This window comes from Biomphalaria glabrata, chromosome 12 (genome assembly GCF_947242115.1).
Source record: "Biomphalaria glabrata chromosome 12, xgBioGlab47.1, whole genome shotgun sequence".
NCBI lineage: Eukaryota > Metazoa > Mollusca > Gastropoda > Planorbidae > Biomphalaria > Biomphalaria glabrata.
In genome coordinates this window covers 9,718,233-9,735,163 of record NC_074722.1, presented here as the reverse complement: position 1 = coordinate 9,735,163, position 16,931 = coordinate 9,718,233, and the positions used below count along the sequence as shown (strand labels likewise).

General features: G+C 38.8%; 1 protein-coding gene across 8 annotated transcripts in view; it reads left to right on the top strand.

Moving 5' to 3' along the window:
* Nucleotides 1-16,931, top strand: part of LOC106070298 (unconventional myosin-XVIIIa-like) — an 86,900-nt gene that overhangs the window by 11,066 nt on the left and 58,903 nt on the right. The window contains exons 1-2 of one of the 8 annotated variants that reach the window (XM_056005200.1): nt 4,691-5,003; nt 9,770-10,255. The exons of 5 other annotated variants lie outside the window; for them this stretch is intronic. In XM_056005200.1, the coding sequence (XP_055861175.1) occupies nt 10,121-10,255 (135 nt within the window). In that variant the 5' untranslated portion in view covers nt 4,691-5,003; nt 9,770-10,120. Of the gene's footprint in view, nt 1-4,690; nt 5,004-9,769; nt 10,256-11,745; nt 11,847-15,770; nt 16,167-16,931 lie in introns of those variants that run through there. 2 more of the 8 variants (XM_056005201.1, XM_056005202.1) reach the window with 2 other exon arrangements.

Here is a 16,931-nt window from a genome sequence, read left to right as displayed (position 1 = left end):
TTCATCTGTTCTTCTTGTCAACAGTTAAAGTGAAATATATATATTTTAAAAAAGTGTAACAATATACATTAACCCCCCCCCCTCCTTTTTAAGGTCATAAATTCATCGGTTCTTTTGGTCAACAGTTAAAGAGGATGCTCAACCACATCTTTAACCCCTACTGTTGTACAAATGATTTATTTGCAAAATCCATAAACCTTTTGTTTAATCGCAATATATTTGTTATACCGGTATTAACATTTATTGTTAGTCTGAGACTACTATAAACATAGCCTTGGGATTCTATAGAATGTCCATATTTTCTTTAAATGGTAACATGGTAAGCCTTCTCCATGATTATTGAATACTTGAAGCACTTATTTAGTTTACATGATTAGCAAAAAAAAACAAACAACTGTCAATGTACCTGATAGCCTGAAACTAATTCAATGTCTAGTTTGACAAAGGTTGTACAAGGTACATTAGAGTCAAATTCCCCTTTCAGACTTTGCGATCTACAGGGCAGATGGTGTTTCTGTGGCCCACGGTTAACGAGGGTGTCATGTGGCCAGCACATTGACCATTCGTCTTAACTTTCCCCAACTAATGTCAGGTACCCATTAGAGCTTGGTGGACTCAGAGGTCCCAAAGATCCAGCAGTTGAAAATCACCAGGATTTGAGCCCCTGGACACCCAGTTCGGAAGCCAACACTTTACCGCTCAGCCACTGTGCCTCCCTAGGTACATTTAAACATCGAATAAATCTTGTCTTGTTCCTATTTAGTAGTAATTATCAAGAATTGGAGAAGAATGTGAATAATGATACAGTTAGATTGATATAACTAAGTATATCATTTTTACTGACACTTTTTTCTTTCTAAACTCATAATCCCATAATTTCAAGTTGTCCCAGATTTTTCTTTGTGAAGGAGTGACATGTCTTAAACACAGGGATTAGTTGGTATGTTGGGTCTTGTAAGTACACGGTTGTGGAACAAAAGACGAGTTTTGTTTTTTAGTTTTATATCTTTATTATTCAGAACTGCAGATTGTTAACAGACAATTGGACCAGCACCGTAGACTTGATGTTTCCTTTGTGGTCCCAGACTTTTGTGCTCATAAAGCCAGGACGTGTGGCTACTTACTCGGCATAACACTGACAACAACTTATTGTTGGAAATTAAACTTTGAATGTCGGACTGTTGTACACTAGCTGACATGAGACGTGAAGTGCTACTCTTTTTTCTACTTACTGGATGGGGGGTGAGACTTGAATTGTGTTAGAGAGCTACTTGAGTTTGAAACCATTTGGTCTACTTCTAAGACAGTGTACTTACTAGTTAGGCCACTTCACTTACCAGCTTCAAATACATGGACTGGACTTTTTTCAATAAACATCTTTGTATTGCTATGGAGTAAATATGAAATGTTTCTATATGAAGATATGCTCTCTTTGTTCCTGAATACCTTGGTTTGATGAGAGATTGCGTGTATAACGTGTATGTTGTTATTTAACTACTTCACAACATATTTCTGTCTCTACACAATGCGAGCACGGGCAATTACTAGGACTTCATTATCTCCCTCTCAAGTCACTTGAATGGTTAGAGCTAACATTACCTTGGTGGACAAAGTACCGGCCGGATTCAGGTAAACGTCTTGAGTCAAGGGGAACAACTTGTGTGGAGAAATTACTTAGTATTGGTCGCGTTGTCTCTCTTGGGTTGAAATGAAACATTTTAAAAGCTGAGATATCTGATGCCGAGAAAGCCACGAACGGTTATGATTTGTAAGGAATAAATGTACATACATTTCCACTCTTTGGACCAAACTAATATAAAGATACATTTCTTGGAGGATAAAAAGCTTAACATATAAACTGAAATCTCTCAGAATTACGTTCCCTCGATATTTTGGTTATCGAGGAAAGACTATGTTTAAAAAACAAGGATCTACCAATGAACACAGACTATGAATAAATAAACAGAGGACATCAACTAAGGTTGGAATTTTTCAGCAAAACAAATTGCGTGAAACTGTAAATGTGTTGCTTGTTCGCAACTACGAAACCATTGATTTTTTTTTTTTTGTGGTAGTTTTCTTTAGTGGCATACTATTGTCACTATTTTATTTTATTTTTTTAAATAGCGTTCCGAGAAAGGAGACACTAGTACAATACCTTGCTGAGTGCGTTCTGGTCAAATCTCTTGGGTGGCTGTGTGGGAGACAGTATTGGAAGAGGTTGGAGACTCCCGGGCACCCTAGCGGCCACGCCGTGGACACTCACGTATAGCGTTGACCAGAAAATTGTCATTAAAAAAAATATCAGAAAGCTACAAGTGTGTTGTAAGCCTCCCCGACAATAGTTTTTTTTTTTTTTGATCAGCAAAATATTGTGTACAGCATGAACGTAGCTTGACGAGAGCAGGACCACGCGTTAGCCACTGAGCTATACAATTACTTACAAAAAAAGGTTTTATAGTCTAAACAAAAGTCTCTAACGTATTTTAGAACAATGTTATAAGGTATAATACAACCTATAATCATTTTTGGGGAAGTATCCAATTCTCTACACAAGGCTTAATTCTCCTAAGCATAGTAAATGTCTATAGGAAACAAAATTAATTACGACTTATTGATCAACTAATTGATTAAAAAAAATTAATTCGTGTGTTGTCATCGACAATAAATAATTTTGCAAAGTTTGAACTTGATCCAAGGATGGCAAGTGGGAGAACTAATGTGCACATGATTCCACCCAGACAGACAGAATGAGTTACATATAAGCTTTGTAAATACCAGAAAGATACAAATAGGTTCTAAGCCTCCCTGGACATTTTTGATCAGCAAATAGAAATATTGTAGAATGTTGTGCACTGCTTGCCCGTAGCTGGGCGGGGAAGACCCATAGTTTCATTGTGCCGAAATGATTTCAAAGTAATCCGAACCAAATGAGTTTTAAATGGGGTTAGCAAAATTATGATTTTATTTCTTGTTAAATTGAACCTTCCTCTGTTATTTTTTCTAAAGGAAGAATAAATTATATATATCTCTATATCCTATGTAGTAGGTACTTCTCGACCGTCCCACATACACACTTCATGCACTGCCCTATATCAGTTGATTAGTGTCAAGTTTTATTACCACCGCTGGCGCTTCGATTGATTCAGATATGAGTTTATTGGGCTTATTTTCTGTCAGTGTTCTTTGTTCTACTTTTAGGCTGAAGTTACAGTCTAGAGGGAAGGCTTCTCTGTGTTTTGAAACGGGATGTTGGCTGATTGTTGGGGTAGTCGACCTGGGTTCGATTCCAGCCGATGTTAAAGACAAATATCCCCAGATTTTCTGCCGTGTCTTACTCCAGAGTTTCATTCTAAAATTTGACACATACACACACACACACACATTCTATCTCTGTTGTTGGTCGGTCGTTGGATTCTAACCCCAAATAGTACAACTAAATCAATGTAGGCGTATTAAATCTGCAATGTAGAACTTTTAAGCATATAATATAAATATACAAACTTCTTTTTAAACAAAGTGAATGTACCTTTTATTAAGAATAAACAGCTTGAGATGTCCATTTGCTAGTCATACAATGAAATGATAGTCAAACAAAATCTCAACTCACTACAAAAACACGTCCTTAAGGTATTCAAGTCTCCGGGTCGACACCTGTCTAACACCCACGTGACTACTGAACATAAATTGTGACAGCCCTTGTCGTGGTTTCATCATTCTACAAGGTCCAAAAACTAAAAGCTTCCTTTCATCATCGTTACCTTGGAAACACACACACACACACTTCATAAGACACACATACGGACAGTTTCTTATATCTCTAGTTCCATGCATAGTACTTGCTGTACTCGATGTGATGTGTGAATTTTCCAGGACACAGCGCTAGAGATGGGGGGACTGTTAGGGTGTGTGTGTGTGGGGGGGTGATTTTGGTTTGACTGATTTCTCATTACTTCCTGTAGTGCTCACTCATGGCTCTTTAGGCAAGCTCACATACTCCCACCCCCTTTTTTTTTACAAAGTTTATATCAATTCACTTTGTCTGTCTGTCTGGTACAAAGTTTGAACATGTTTTTTCTTCAACTTCCTATTCTCTGATCAAGTTGAACTTTTGCACAATTATTCATAGTCGATGACATAACACGAATAAATCCAAAAATTAACCTATTAATTAATCATTTAGTACTAATTAATTAATTTTGTTTTAAATAGCAGAAGGGAGCTAAATCCTGCAACTTTCAGATAAATGGCAGTTATTTGCGGTTCTTTCCATTAGATAAGCTTTGTTCTTTAAAAATATTTTTTTTTCTATTGCCTGTTTTTTCCCTTCGTTCAAGTATCTAAACTTGATAGGGTACAGAGACCTACAACGATGTTTACATTAGGAGAAGTCCATGTCCACTCTTATTGAGGCACTTGCTACTATGTGAACTATGGATTGAATACTTCGTTATTCGCCTTACACATAGACAAATGCCGTTTAGCGGGAAGCAATCCTCAAACCCCTCCCCCCCCCCCCCCCTGGGAATTTGGTCGAGGTCAGGTTGGTCCAGAGGTGAAGACATAGGTAGTGCCGTGCTCTGTGACACATTGCCGCTGTGACACTGAGGTGTGCGAACACAAAAAAAAAAAAAAAAAATGAAGGGAGGGAATCTCTATGGAATGTCAGCGGTGTGCACTCCCCTTTCTGGCGTTCACATGGTTCAGAGTTGCGGCCCTTTAAGGAACACAATTAGGGACCAAATGTCTTTTTTTGTTTTGGATTGTTTTAATTGTTCGCGTCCTCGAGATATGCGCTTGTGCTGTGACTAGTAGTGTTCGTTGATTGTGGATAGTCAGCAGTGGAATCGAGGAGTATTAACAGTGGAATTGAGCATTATTTCTAGTTGTTTATATTCTCGGTTTCCCCAATTATTTCTCATTGCAGTATCTATTTTTCCGAGTGAAAGAAAGTTTCCCCTCGTCATTAAGATCTTAGAGAAACTTCAGGTGTATGTAACTAGGTAAATCAGTTCTTTTGAAATGAGGCGAATATTAAGGATGATCCTTCAGATGGATGCATATAGAACTGTATAAATTAATTTTTAGAGTTCACTTATTGTAACAGCACACGAGTCTGCTTTGAAAGGGTTTCCTTGAGATAGGGAAAAAAATTGGTCATCGATTCTTGTTAGTGTTGCTTTCATTAACACTTCGACGTGTTTTAATCTCTGACTAGTTAGTACTTTCATTGTTTTTTTTTTTTTTTTGATGGTTTATTTGGTGTGAAGGGAAATTAGAAGTGGACAGCGTCGGCACGTATTATGTCTAGTTGTATTCTTCAAGGCTTTCGTTTGTCGAATTGTGAACCAATGAACGAATGTCAGAGCCGCAGATCTGACAACAAGCTTGGCCGTGTAATGGCTTAGCAATTAATTACGCCGCAATAGATGAGTTGGAAGCGAATCTGACATTTGAAGTACAATCATCAAGGTGTGTTATACGGTATACATCCTCAAGTTAAGATTTGCTGGAGAGATGTTGCGATAATATTTAACAAAAACAAAACAAAACAGCATTTCAGATCGTGACATTTCTTTAATGTATATCCACGTATTCAATTGAAATCTCTTCTGGGGTTAGCCAGCGCTTATCTGCGGAACAGAAGGTCTATGGTTCGAATCATGTTGGAAACAATTTTTGGGAGCTGGCTATTGTTGTCATTGCTACGTACCCACTTACAGTAGTGACTCCATGGTTCAGTGGCTTGAACAGTTCCCTTTTAATGTTGATCTGTCGACTTATCTTGACTATTGTACTACTGGAGGGTCCCCCTGTGTTCGTGGCTTCTCTCCCCCCTCCTTGTATCCTAAGCTCGTTTCTGGTTCGTATTCAGCGGAGCAAGCCCGCGATGATTTCCTTTGAAACACATTCTTGCATAATTTCATTCCTGGCCTATCATTTAAATCAGTCTTATAAGGTAGATGAGCATCCCCCCATCCGCCCACTTACCTGATCCCATGGGCTCGTATGGTAGCTGGAATAAAATGATAGAACAAGGGGCAGTGTAGTCACGGCTTCACGGAGTTACATCTAGTTCTAGAGCTAGAGTGATCTCCTATTGATGTATTCGGTGACACAATCCCAGGAGGCAGTTTGGTGGGTCAAAAAGAATGTTCGTAGCGTGTCTTTCGTCTTTAGTGCATGCAGGATAGTTTGAATTTGTAATCCATCGGGTTATAAGCTTAATTAGACAGAAATACATTTTATACATCTTACAATTGTTAAAGCATCGAAATATATGATATTACAGAAAAATTGGATTCTAGATGTTTGTGGCAAAGTCTTGAGTGTAACTTTGTCGTTAGGTCTGTTCTCTTGTAAATTAGAGACGTCCCTTCAAAAGTGAAGATAATTACGTCCTCAGCATCTATGAATGATGGTATCGATCTCTCATTTTTAGGAATGCGATTGAGTTATTTTGGTGAAATGTTACGTCTGAAGCTGGACCTCAGCGACCGCCTAAAGAGTTTTCCCTCTTGTGTTCTGTTGTTTTCTAGTTGTATATTGAATGTGTGGACAATAGAAAATAGAGAATTTTAAAATACACAGTAGTGTATAACGAAAGGCGTGTGCGTGCTCTATTAAAATGTTCATGTCATTGGTCACACATCTATGACTTGATAGTAGACAAGGTGTGAGGCGCCCTGAACTGACTTCGTGGGTCAAACTGTCTGTGATCCTCTGACTTTATTGTACTATAAGTCGACGGCTTATTCCGTACCACGACCTGTCGTGTGCCCGACACTTGCGACACACACACACCAGACTCAATCATTTTTAGGACTTAAGTGTTAACAAGTCAGTGGGGTGGGGGGAGTAGTCTTTAGTCAAACATTCTGTTGTGTCGCTGTCTCCTTTCACGGGCTAAACTAATTTGATCTACACCAGTGGTTCCCAAAATTTTTTTGTCTCGTAGACCCCTGGGGGTCTTATATAGACCACTTTGGGAATCACTGTTCTACACCATCCATTTGTTCTTTGCTCGTGTACTCAAACAGCTGGATCTCTGTGCTCATGGCACTACATACTCCTTTTGTTTGATTGTCCTATCCATTGAAATGTTTCCGCGTGGTGGCCATATAAATGTCTGTGTGACGGTGGAAACAGGTTAACGATTGGTTGTAAATGATGCAAGATAAGCCGCATTGTCGTCAGCGGTCTTGGGTACTACAGACGACGCCAGAATGCCAGAGTGAAAAGACGTGTTTTTTTGTAGTTAGATTTTTATTTCAAAATACCAATGTATATTATCATTCAAGTCTACTACATTGATTTCGTCTCAAGTTATTTGTGTCTATGTAGTGATACACGTTGTACATAATACAGTTCACTAAGAAGTGATTAAACTTTTACAAGTTAAGATTATAATACGCCTGACACGGTCTAGTTGTCTGCTAGCAGTTTGGTGCTACAAGTCAACAACAGTCCGACACGCCAGTCACAGACCTCATCAGCGCAAACAAATCGCCTCCGCGGCTTCATTACGCACTAAGAGCACAAGTTCCGAGAGGCTTATAGCACCACATCACAGACAGGATATAGTACGCGGGCCGTAGGCTGGGCATCACTGCTTAGTGGCACTTATTTTGTTAAGACCAAATTTGAATGCGATCATGGCATGGGAAACATCGGTCTTTGCTCTCTTGATGATTTGTCTATAATTATGTTACTGTCGTTTGTTTAATAAAAAAAAGTTCTCTTGGCATTGTCTTGTAAACACAAACGAGGCGCAGATTTTCTTGAGTGCTAGTTCCATGCTACTTCGTTCAATCCCATGCAGAGATGTCTGTTATTGTGTTCTCTTCTGTTAGCAGTGTAAACATAACAACCATCTCTACCTGAAGTCTCTATAACAACCATCTCTACCTGAAGTCTCTATATCAACAATCTCTACCTGGTCTCTATAACAACCATCTCTACCTGGTCTCTATAACAACCATCTCTCCTTCACCCAAAGTATTTATAAGATACCAATCTTTGAATGTAGTCACTGGGAGTGTGATGAAAAAAAAAAAAGGAAGACAGTATTGAAAAGAGATAAAGATCTCCTGTCTTCATAAGGAATGGAAATAAGTGGTGACTGTGGTCTGTGTCAATGAAGCCTGTTTTTCTCAATCTGCTTGATGTGGCCAGCTTGAATATCGAAAACAACTTGGGATGTTTGCTTAACATTTTTTAAAATAAGCTCTATCGTGGTCTTGTCTAAAAGTAATGCATCTCTCTCTCTCTACCTTTTCGTTAGTCCTTGATGCTGTAAACTAATATGACATTGTGTGTGTGTGTTTGTGTGTGTGTGCTAGTGTGCAATGCCATTGTTCTAAATCCACAGGACTGTTTGTGTGGAAGAAACTGCGTTCTATCTCAACATTCGTTGTATAGCTCTCTATCTATGTCTCTCCTACTCTCTCTCTCTCTCTCTCTCTCCCTCTCAATTATTGCACTAGGCAGACATTTTATGTACATTTTTTAAAAGTTACATACATTTGTCTCTTTTTTTGTTTGTTTCACAACGCTTGTTCTCTTCTCTTAGACACGACATTACACACATACACACATTTATTTTCACAAACCTGTTCACCCATCTCCAGATTTATCACGAAAATATGTACACGCCCCTGTTTTAGAGTTTCCAGAAGGACTCTAGGAGATGTCCTTTCGACCCTTGCCTAGTGGAAAAGTCTTCTCCCAATATGGCTCCTTCTGTCTCGGAAGGCAATGGATGCGCCCAGATGAGTCACTGGTTTTGGTGTCTCTCTTGTTGTTTTAGCCGCTTTGCAGCAGCACCAGAGTTTCCTCTCCGGGGCGCATTCCTGGGCCTTAGATGAAGGGGTCATGGGTGGCCCATGCTTCATGGTCCCTCTCTCGAGCTTGCTGATGAGATCCAAAGGAACGCGTCGCATTACATTTGGCACCAGCTCAGTTGCAGAAGCTGCCGGAGGGAATGTCATAGTTGCTATTCCCAACGCCTAAGGGGCTTCACTCCTGATTATTCCTTGAGGTTGTCTCCTGAAGCCTCAGTACCGCAAGACAGCTGGGGTTTGAAGTCAGAGTACCCCTCTCCTAGATGAATTGCCTTACTAGGCTGACGAGCTTCATCTGCCCAATAGCCATTGGTGAATTGATGAGCGCCCCCCCCTCCATCCCATTTTAAACCATCAACTTTAAATTATAACCTCTTTATGGCCCCGTCTTGACCCCCTCCCCTCTGAGCTAAAGCCTGACTACCCTGACTAGGAACTGAGCTATCCTGGGGTTGGGGAAGGGTCGCCTTATTTTTTTCGACACCCTACCACGTTAAAACGTGTAAGAATTATCACCTTGATGATACGATGGTAATACTTTAATCTCCATATGTCTACATGAAGGTTAGCACTGATACTGTGTCGTTATCCCTGTGCGCAACGGCATGGCGGTTTAGCAAAAGGGAAATGGCGGGTATAATATCTCTCTCGCCAAGCAATTCTTCTTAAGTTTATTACCCTTTAGTTGATTATTGTCAAATATACAGCGAATAGTCTTTCAATTAAGCACCATCTGTATGAAGTGCCGGGTTTGTATTGAGTTAATGCTGGGTACTTGCCGCGAAATGTGGAATTCATCTTTTTCTCAAATTCGTTTGTTAGGCTAAATTTGATTATCTGACTTGATTTTGTCTCACTCTCTAATCTAGTACATTGCTATGTCGTGTCTTGGTAGCAGTTATTCATCTGTGTTTTGTTTAATCTAGTGACGATTCTAGTGTGTGTAGAAATCATAGCCTGGCCAGTGATTTTTATTGACTTGGTCAATGATGTGTCTAGAGTGTGTCAATGTTGGACTTTGGTGAGGTGTGTTGTTCCAGTCTAGACTTCCCTCTGGTCAGCAAGTTGACCTTTAGTGTGTTTCCTTGACCCCCTGGAGTTCATAAACTGAATCGGGACAAAGTTTTCGTCGCATTTTTTTCCCCATCCTTTCGAACTCAATGGAGACATGGAATGGGCCTAAGAGACAATCAACGGACGCTGTGACGTAGTAAAATGGTCATTTGGAACGGCTAGTCGAGGGCGCTATTTAACACAGCATCACATCTCCTGGCGCCATGTCCGCCAGTGTCAGGAAATCCAGCCTGTCTTCCAGGCACAGTTCTGTGCATAACAGCACCGGAAGTATCAACGGTACGGTCACTAGTCCTCGTACCTCAAGCTCTCGACGCAGTAGTGCAGTACTCATACAGGTAAGAACCAGGTAATCTTTGATAGATCTGCATAGTCTCTACGCTGTTTCAACTCCCCGCACAATATAGTGTTATTGCCTCTTTGTAGGGTTATTAAAACAGAGCGCGCATGCACGCACGCACATCAGAGACAAGAGGATACTTCTGTGCTGTGTGTTGTAGGTACAATTTGGGTTTAATGAAATACAGACAAGTAACAAATGACGTTGTTTACCTCCACTGTAGTCTACTCTACACGTTCGTTAACAGAATGGCTCGATTAGACTTGTTCCCATAATACAGTCACATTTCTTAACTCTTCCACTTGCAGCTCAAAGTAATTATGTACAAAGATTATATATCAATTTACTCTGTCTGTCCGGTAAACAGTTTGTACACGTTATTTCTCCCACACGACAACACAAGTGTCTATTAAAAAAAAAAGTATTAGTTATTTAACTATTTGTTGTTGTTTTTTTAAAATCTTGAACAAGGGAAAGAAATAGTACTTGACTGAAGTGGTGGTATAGGCTGAATTGGTCCCCTTTATAGGTCGCCGCTCTAAATTGAAACAAACAGAATATAGATATGCAATCTTCTTTAGTCATAAGTACCTCACTAGCAGAGTGCTTAGCACGTCGAAATGAAAAGGCGTGATCCACCAGTTCCAATTCAGGTCGTTGGTCCCCCCCCCCCTTTTTTTTTGTAGTAAACGCTTTTAAAAACCAATTATGGTAAAATCCACTCAGATATCCCTTTCTTTCTTCACCCCCCTACCCTCAATTTTCCAATGGCCCAGATAAGTGATTGGATCATAACTTATTGAGATAGCTTAAAGCATGAGATTGCGCTACACAAAAACAATTGGTAATAACATTAATAATCGTACAGATTTATTGTTGTTTGTCTAGATCTATTACAAATTTAATTACATGACTGATCCAAACTAATTGATACAATTACACTTCGTATAAGCGTTTGTTTGTTTTTTAAGAAATTTTTTGATGTTTTTCAGTTGGTAACAGTATTTTTTCTTGATAACGTCCTTGGTGTAGTTTATCTGATCTATTTTAAATCTCTTCGTCTACTATTTTCTTAAGGTTACCTTCGGTCGTCCCCACGTTTCTCCGTATTACTACTTCTTCTTTGTGTTTCTGTATTTTTTTTCCTTAAATAATGTAGAGAAATGATAGAGGAGACCCCCGGTTCGGAAGCCAAGCGCTTTACCTCTCAGCCACCACACCTCCATTTTATTCTGTTGTGAATACCATGTGTGTCTTTTTGTGCACACGCAATCCTGAACAGAAATCGTGGTCAGCTTCCCCATTACGTTACAAAACAGGTTTGCAGCCAACTGTTATGTGTCCCACAGCGTGAAATCAAACTTCAATAAGTTTTACATCTTTTGAAATGTGCACCGTAATCCAAATTAACGGGAAAATCCGATTCATGCTTATTGGAAATCTGCAAGACAAAGTGAAAAAGGAAGTTGTCTTGTGGGAATTCCCGCACAAAACTCGAGTTGGCAATGAGACGCCGTAAAGAGAGGAAGCTTGTTAGTCAGTCCGTAGCTAGAGGGATTCGTCTTTTTCTTAAGCAACATTTTTATACGGTAAGCATCAAAAGTGATGTTTGTAAATAGTGTACACAGTTATTTCATGACCATCTGGCATATACAAAATGGTCTTTTTAAATAAGTAGGTCACAGCTGGTCATAAGTCTCATCTCCTTTGTGCCGTGACTTCTTCTTATGACTTCTGACTCACCCAACCCGTTTCATGCTCTAATAAAGCAGAAGGAGCATTTGTACAAATGTGTCCTAGCATATGGATCAGGGAATGTTCCTTTATCTTTGTGTCTGAGTAATTTATTAGGTTTTGTTTTTGTATTTGAAGATTATGGTTCAGTGTTTTATGTATAATTGCTACTTTACTTTTGAGTCTTCTATCCTAAAGGCTTTCTAAATTTAGTGATTTTACTAAAGGTGTTACTCTAATCAAATGTGAATATTCGTTTGTTATGAATCTCACTGCTTTGTTTTGTGTCTGTTCCAGTTTCTTAATGTTTTCTTGAGTTGAGGGGTCCCAAACTACTATTGGCCTAATCAAGGTTAAATAACATTTTAGTTTTATGTTGAGGTGCTGTGACATAACCAAACCCCCACACTCTTTCCGGTCAGTAGCAGTTCTTAGCAGAATATCAAGTGAGAGTCAGGTCCATTCTTTCAAGTCAATCACATTGTCCAGCCAGCTTTTCTTTGGTCGACCCTTGCTTCGTGCTCCCACCGCTGTACCAAGAATTATCTTGAGTCATATCTTACAGTAGGACCGAATCAGCTCTGCTTTCGTCTCTTCACAGTATTATATCTTCCTTGCCAGCCAGAGTGTTTACTTGTAAATGTACAAACTCATTTGTTTTCTGTTCCTTGGATTCTTCTTTCAGCCTTAGCGTTCAGTGTCTAACTTTTACAACCGCATAGTAGTAAAGTGACCACTAACGAAGTTTTGATTTTACTTGATAGATTTTTCACAATTGACTAATGACGGCGGATGCCAATCTCAAAGGGAGTTTTTCTCTATTTATTGATGCTATATCTCTTGGTATAGTTGATCTAGGTATTTAATTGAGTCAACAATGTTTGTTCTAATGTTTGGCCATTCAACTGTATGCAGGACTCTTCCCAAGGTACCACTGTATGGAGCATTTTTTTTTACTATCTCCTCTCTAAACTAGTACTTTGTTGTTTTTTTTCAACACTTATTTTCCATGCTAAGTTTTTAAAGTGTCGCGAATGTCTTGAGTTCATTCCTCATACTGGCCAATTTTTGTTTCAATGACCAATAATGCAATGGCCGTCGGTTCGATCCCCATACTAATATTATACACTGTTGCAAAAAAAAAAAATATGAACGTTTAATTTACCATATTTAAACATAATGTAAGAATAGGTTTTAAATTTTGCATATCGCTTGTTTAAAATGTTTGAGCGCATACGTTTATTACCAAATCATGAATAAGAGCAGCTCACCTTCAGGCTGTATTTTTTTCTTTGTGTGGATGGTGAGGTGATAAGCTCTTCCTGCTATTGAATAAGCGCTCACCTTGGCATAGTTGAGCTAAATATATCTCCAGGCCTCATGCTCTCTGCTTAGCTCGTTACCGTAGCCTGGTTTAGTTTCAGAGGTTTTTTTTTATTCTCTCTTGAGTTTTTTTCAATGCATGTTTTTTTTCTAAGTGACTCAGAATGTTTTGTATCAGCGTTGAGACTTAAACCATTGAGATGTTTTAACTGATAGCGGCACTTCGGCAATTCTTAAGAAAGATGTACATACACCTCCATTAGGACACTAGATAGAGTCACTTGAGAAATATTTCTTAACTGATCATCCAGCCATTTAATTCCTTAGCAGTTGATTGTTTGAAGTAAAGCGTTTGCTTTCTAAGAAGGGACGTTAAGGTCACGTGAAGGCGTCAGCGCAAGTTAGTCCTACATCATTCAGAAATTCGTTGAGGGTCACCTCATGTCAGTTCAGTTCATTAGGTACATATTGATTCATTTCAGTAAATCTAAAAATTTTTGGGACTTTTTGAATATCTATTTACTGTTATTTTCTGTATAGTTGAAAGCTTCTGCAGCGGCTATACTGTAGTATGTTTTTGTTCTCCCAATGTAGTCTGAAAACACCCAGCCAAGTCCCATAGATGACGAGACTGTATCATAACATGCTGTGTCTTTTGAACAAAAATTTGTATTCCATACATCTGTTGAATGTAATATAGAAGTAACATGTGACTATTTAGTCTTCTGTTGGTTGGGATATAACAGTTGTGACTGAGAGTTCATGTTTCTTTTTAAAATGTAAATTGAAATGTACTTGTAAATCAGTGTTTCCCAAAGTGTTTCCCTATCGGAACACTTCGCACATTCTGAGTATTTAAGGGAATACTTTGCTTATATTTTAAAACAGATGTATACCCGTGGTGGCCTACTAGTTTATTAGTCCAGTAGTTCGTGGGACACTTATTTAGGCCTTGCGGGACACAAGGGTTCCGCGGAACACAGTTTGGGAAACACTGATCTAAGCTGTAGTAATAAAAAAAAACTCTTTCGGGTTTAACGTACAAATAATAAAAAAACACAGATATTAAAAAAAAAGGCGCTCAGGTAAAACCAAAATATCACCGTGAGCATTTCTTTTTTTACTTTCCAGCTTTGTCAGAAGAGGAGATTGTGAGCTGGAGTTCTCACTCCACACGCACACTTACACACACACACTTATTTTTCCTTCTATTTCTTCAACGTCTGAGAATATTTTGTAAAGTAGCGGCGAACTGCGGGAGTTCTGCTGGGTTGTAGTTCTTTTCTCCTCGGACTTGATGGCATTCAAAGAATTGTGCTCAACCTTTTTAGGCTTCGGGTTTTTTCTTTTCTTTCTGTTTTGGACTACGTCTCGTCACGTGACCAAAAGACCATCCGTTGCTTTCAGCATACGACACTCTATCCAGTTATCTAATGTTTTAGTACCTTCTGGCTGGAATAGTATACCTTGTGAAATAATTGTGTGACACTAACGACTTAACTGACGTTTCAGTATGCAGCTTACATTAATTAGTGCCGATGTGCCTTCACAATTCATAATGTACAGTTCAATATAGTTTGTTTCAATCGTGGTCTGACAGTTGTGAATCATTTTAATCCTAGTTTGCTAGTTGAATGGAATACAAGTCTGGACTGTAAGTCTGGCAAGGAGAAAAAAAAAATATATTTAGTTAACACTGTAGTAGAAATGAGTGAAGTCATTAGACTGAACGTTTGAAACGAATATTAATATAGTCTTGAAATCCATAAGGTTAACGCATTCGTCACACGTTATATATTTGTCAAAGGTAAAGTACAAATCGTCATCTTGTGGTATCGATGCTTAGAAGATGTTAATAAAATGCATTGTCAAAACTTGTCCATCTTTTTTTATAATCAGTGATGGGAAGCATCACACTACTATGGTAATCGATATCTGATGCAGCGTAGGCAGGTTTAAGCGCACATAAATTCATGTCTTAAATGATTCTACATTTTGATTTAGACTAAATAATAAATAGTTTCTGAATTTCCTCTTGTACTATGTGGGTAATTACGAGAGAAGTCATTCATAAGAATCTTGTCTCTGGCATGATAATCCCTGGAGCCTGAGCGCCCGACGAGTGTCCTAGCTCACTTCCGGCTAGTGTCGAAGAAACACGTGGTTTAGTTTAGTTTCTGTTCGGCAGACGAGAACTTTCAACACGGCTGTCAGAACACTTTTGTCCATTTCTTATTGCTTGGAATTCAGACTAAATTAGTGTTTGTTTTGAACTTTTTTTTTGGTGTCATTTTTCAAATATTAAACTTTATGGATATAGTCCTACCTGAACATAGCTTGAAGTAAACGACTTGGCCCTGCTTTGTATTCATACATAATTAGTAGTCGCCCTTAAGCATAGCGCCCCTAGTAGTGAAGTCTTATTGCTTGTATGTTTCTATAGTGTCTCTCCATTGCGGACATTTCTATCAGTTCCCTGGGTGCTGGGAGCTCAATTATCTCTAGCCTATGTTGGGGCAAGCTTCCGGTCAAGGTGATCGTGTAATTAAAAGAACTGTGGACATAACCGTGGGCTATGTGACAAAGGGACACTAAGGAAGGTGTCTAGATGGTGACATTGGATAGACTGTTCTATTGTGTCGTCTGCTATTCTTCTACGCTCTGTGACTTGTTGGTAGTGGCCACTCTAGGAGACATTGTGTAATGTACATGTGTACACTGTGTACTGGTCTGTGTGTTGTGGGCGGTTACATGGAACTGGTCGCTACCAGGAATCTCTGGAACACAATTACTAGAGGACGATGAGGGAACTTCTAGACATCGAGAGTGTACTGTCGGCTTTGAACTCTGGGGTGAGAATTTCATTTCATTGCATGCTTTTTTTTTAACGTAAAAAAAAATTCTTCATAGTTGTAATCGAAGCAAGTCTTAGACTTGTACTTCTGACTATGTACACTTCTGTACACACATTTGTACATACTAACTACGTCTGTACTACCTAACACAAGTGGTATTTAGGAACGGGAGTAGTTAAAACGACTCAGATCTAGACCAGTGCACTTGGCTTGTTCTAATATTCTTACTCGTGGGTCTGCACGTTACTGTGGCCAACCAAATCAAAAATAACCAAGCTTTAACTTAAACACTGTCTCAATGCGTGACAGTTGATCTTCACAGCAAGTCTCCTCTATTGCCGGTAGTTAGTTGCCTGTTTGTTTTTAAATACATTTTAACTCATAGAGTGAACATGTAATGTTTACTCCAAATGGAAAATATTTTATGCTAAAACAGAAAAGCTTAGACAATTAGATTCTCTCACTGTTAAAAGGTGAAAAAAATAAATATCTTCTGCCTTTAAAAAAAAAAAAAAAACTTATCACCACTTCCTTTATTTGTACATCGGATGCGCCAAAAAGCTGGCTATTTATAGCTTGTCCACCATTTAAGAAAATCTATATAAATCTACGTAACTGTACTGTTATTATGAGGATGATGTAAGATTATATCTTTTATAATTTTATTGTGTCTCGTGGGACAATACTGGCATACGATTTGTTTCTATGCACACTCGCACACACACACATATGCATACCGAGATCCTTGTTCAAGCTCCCCAC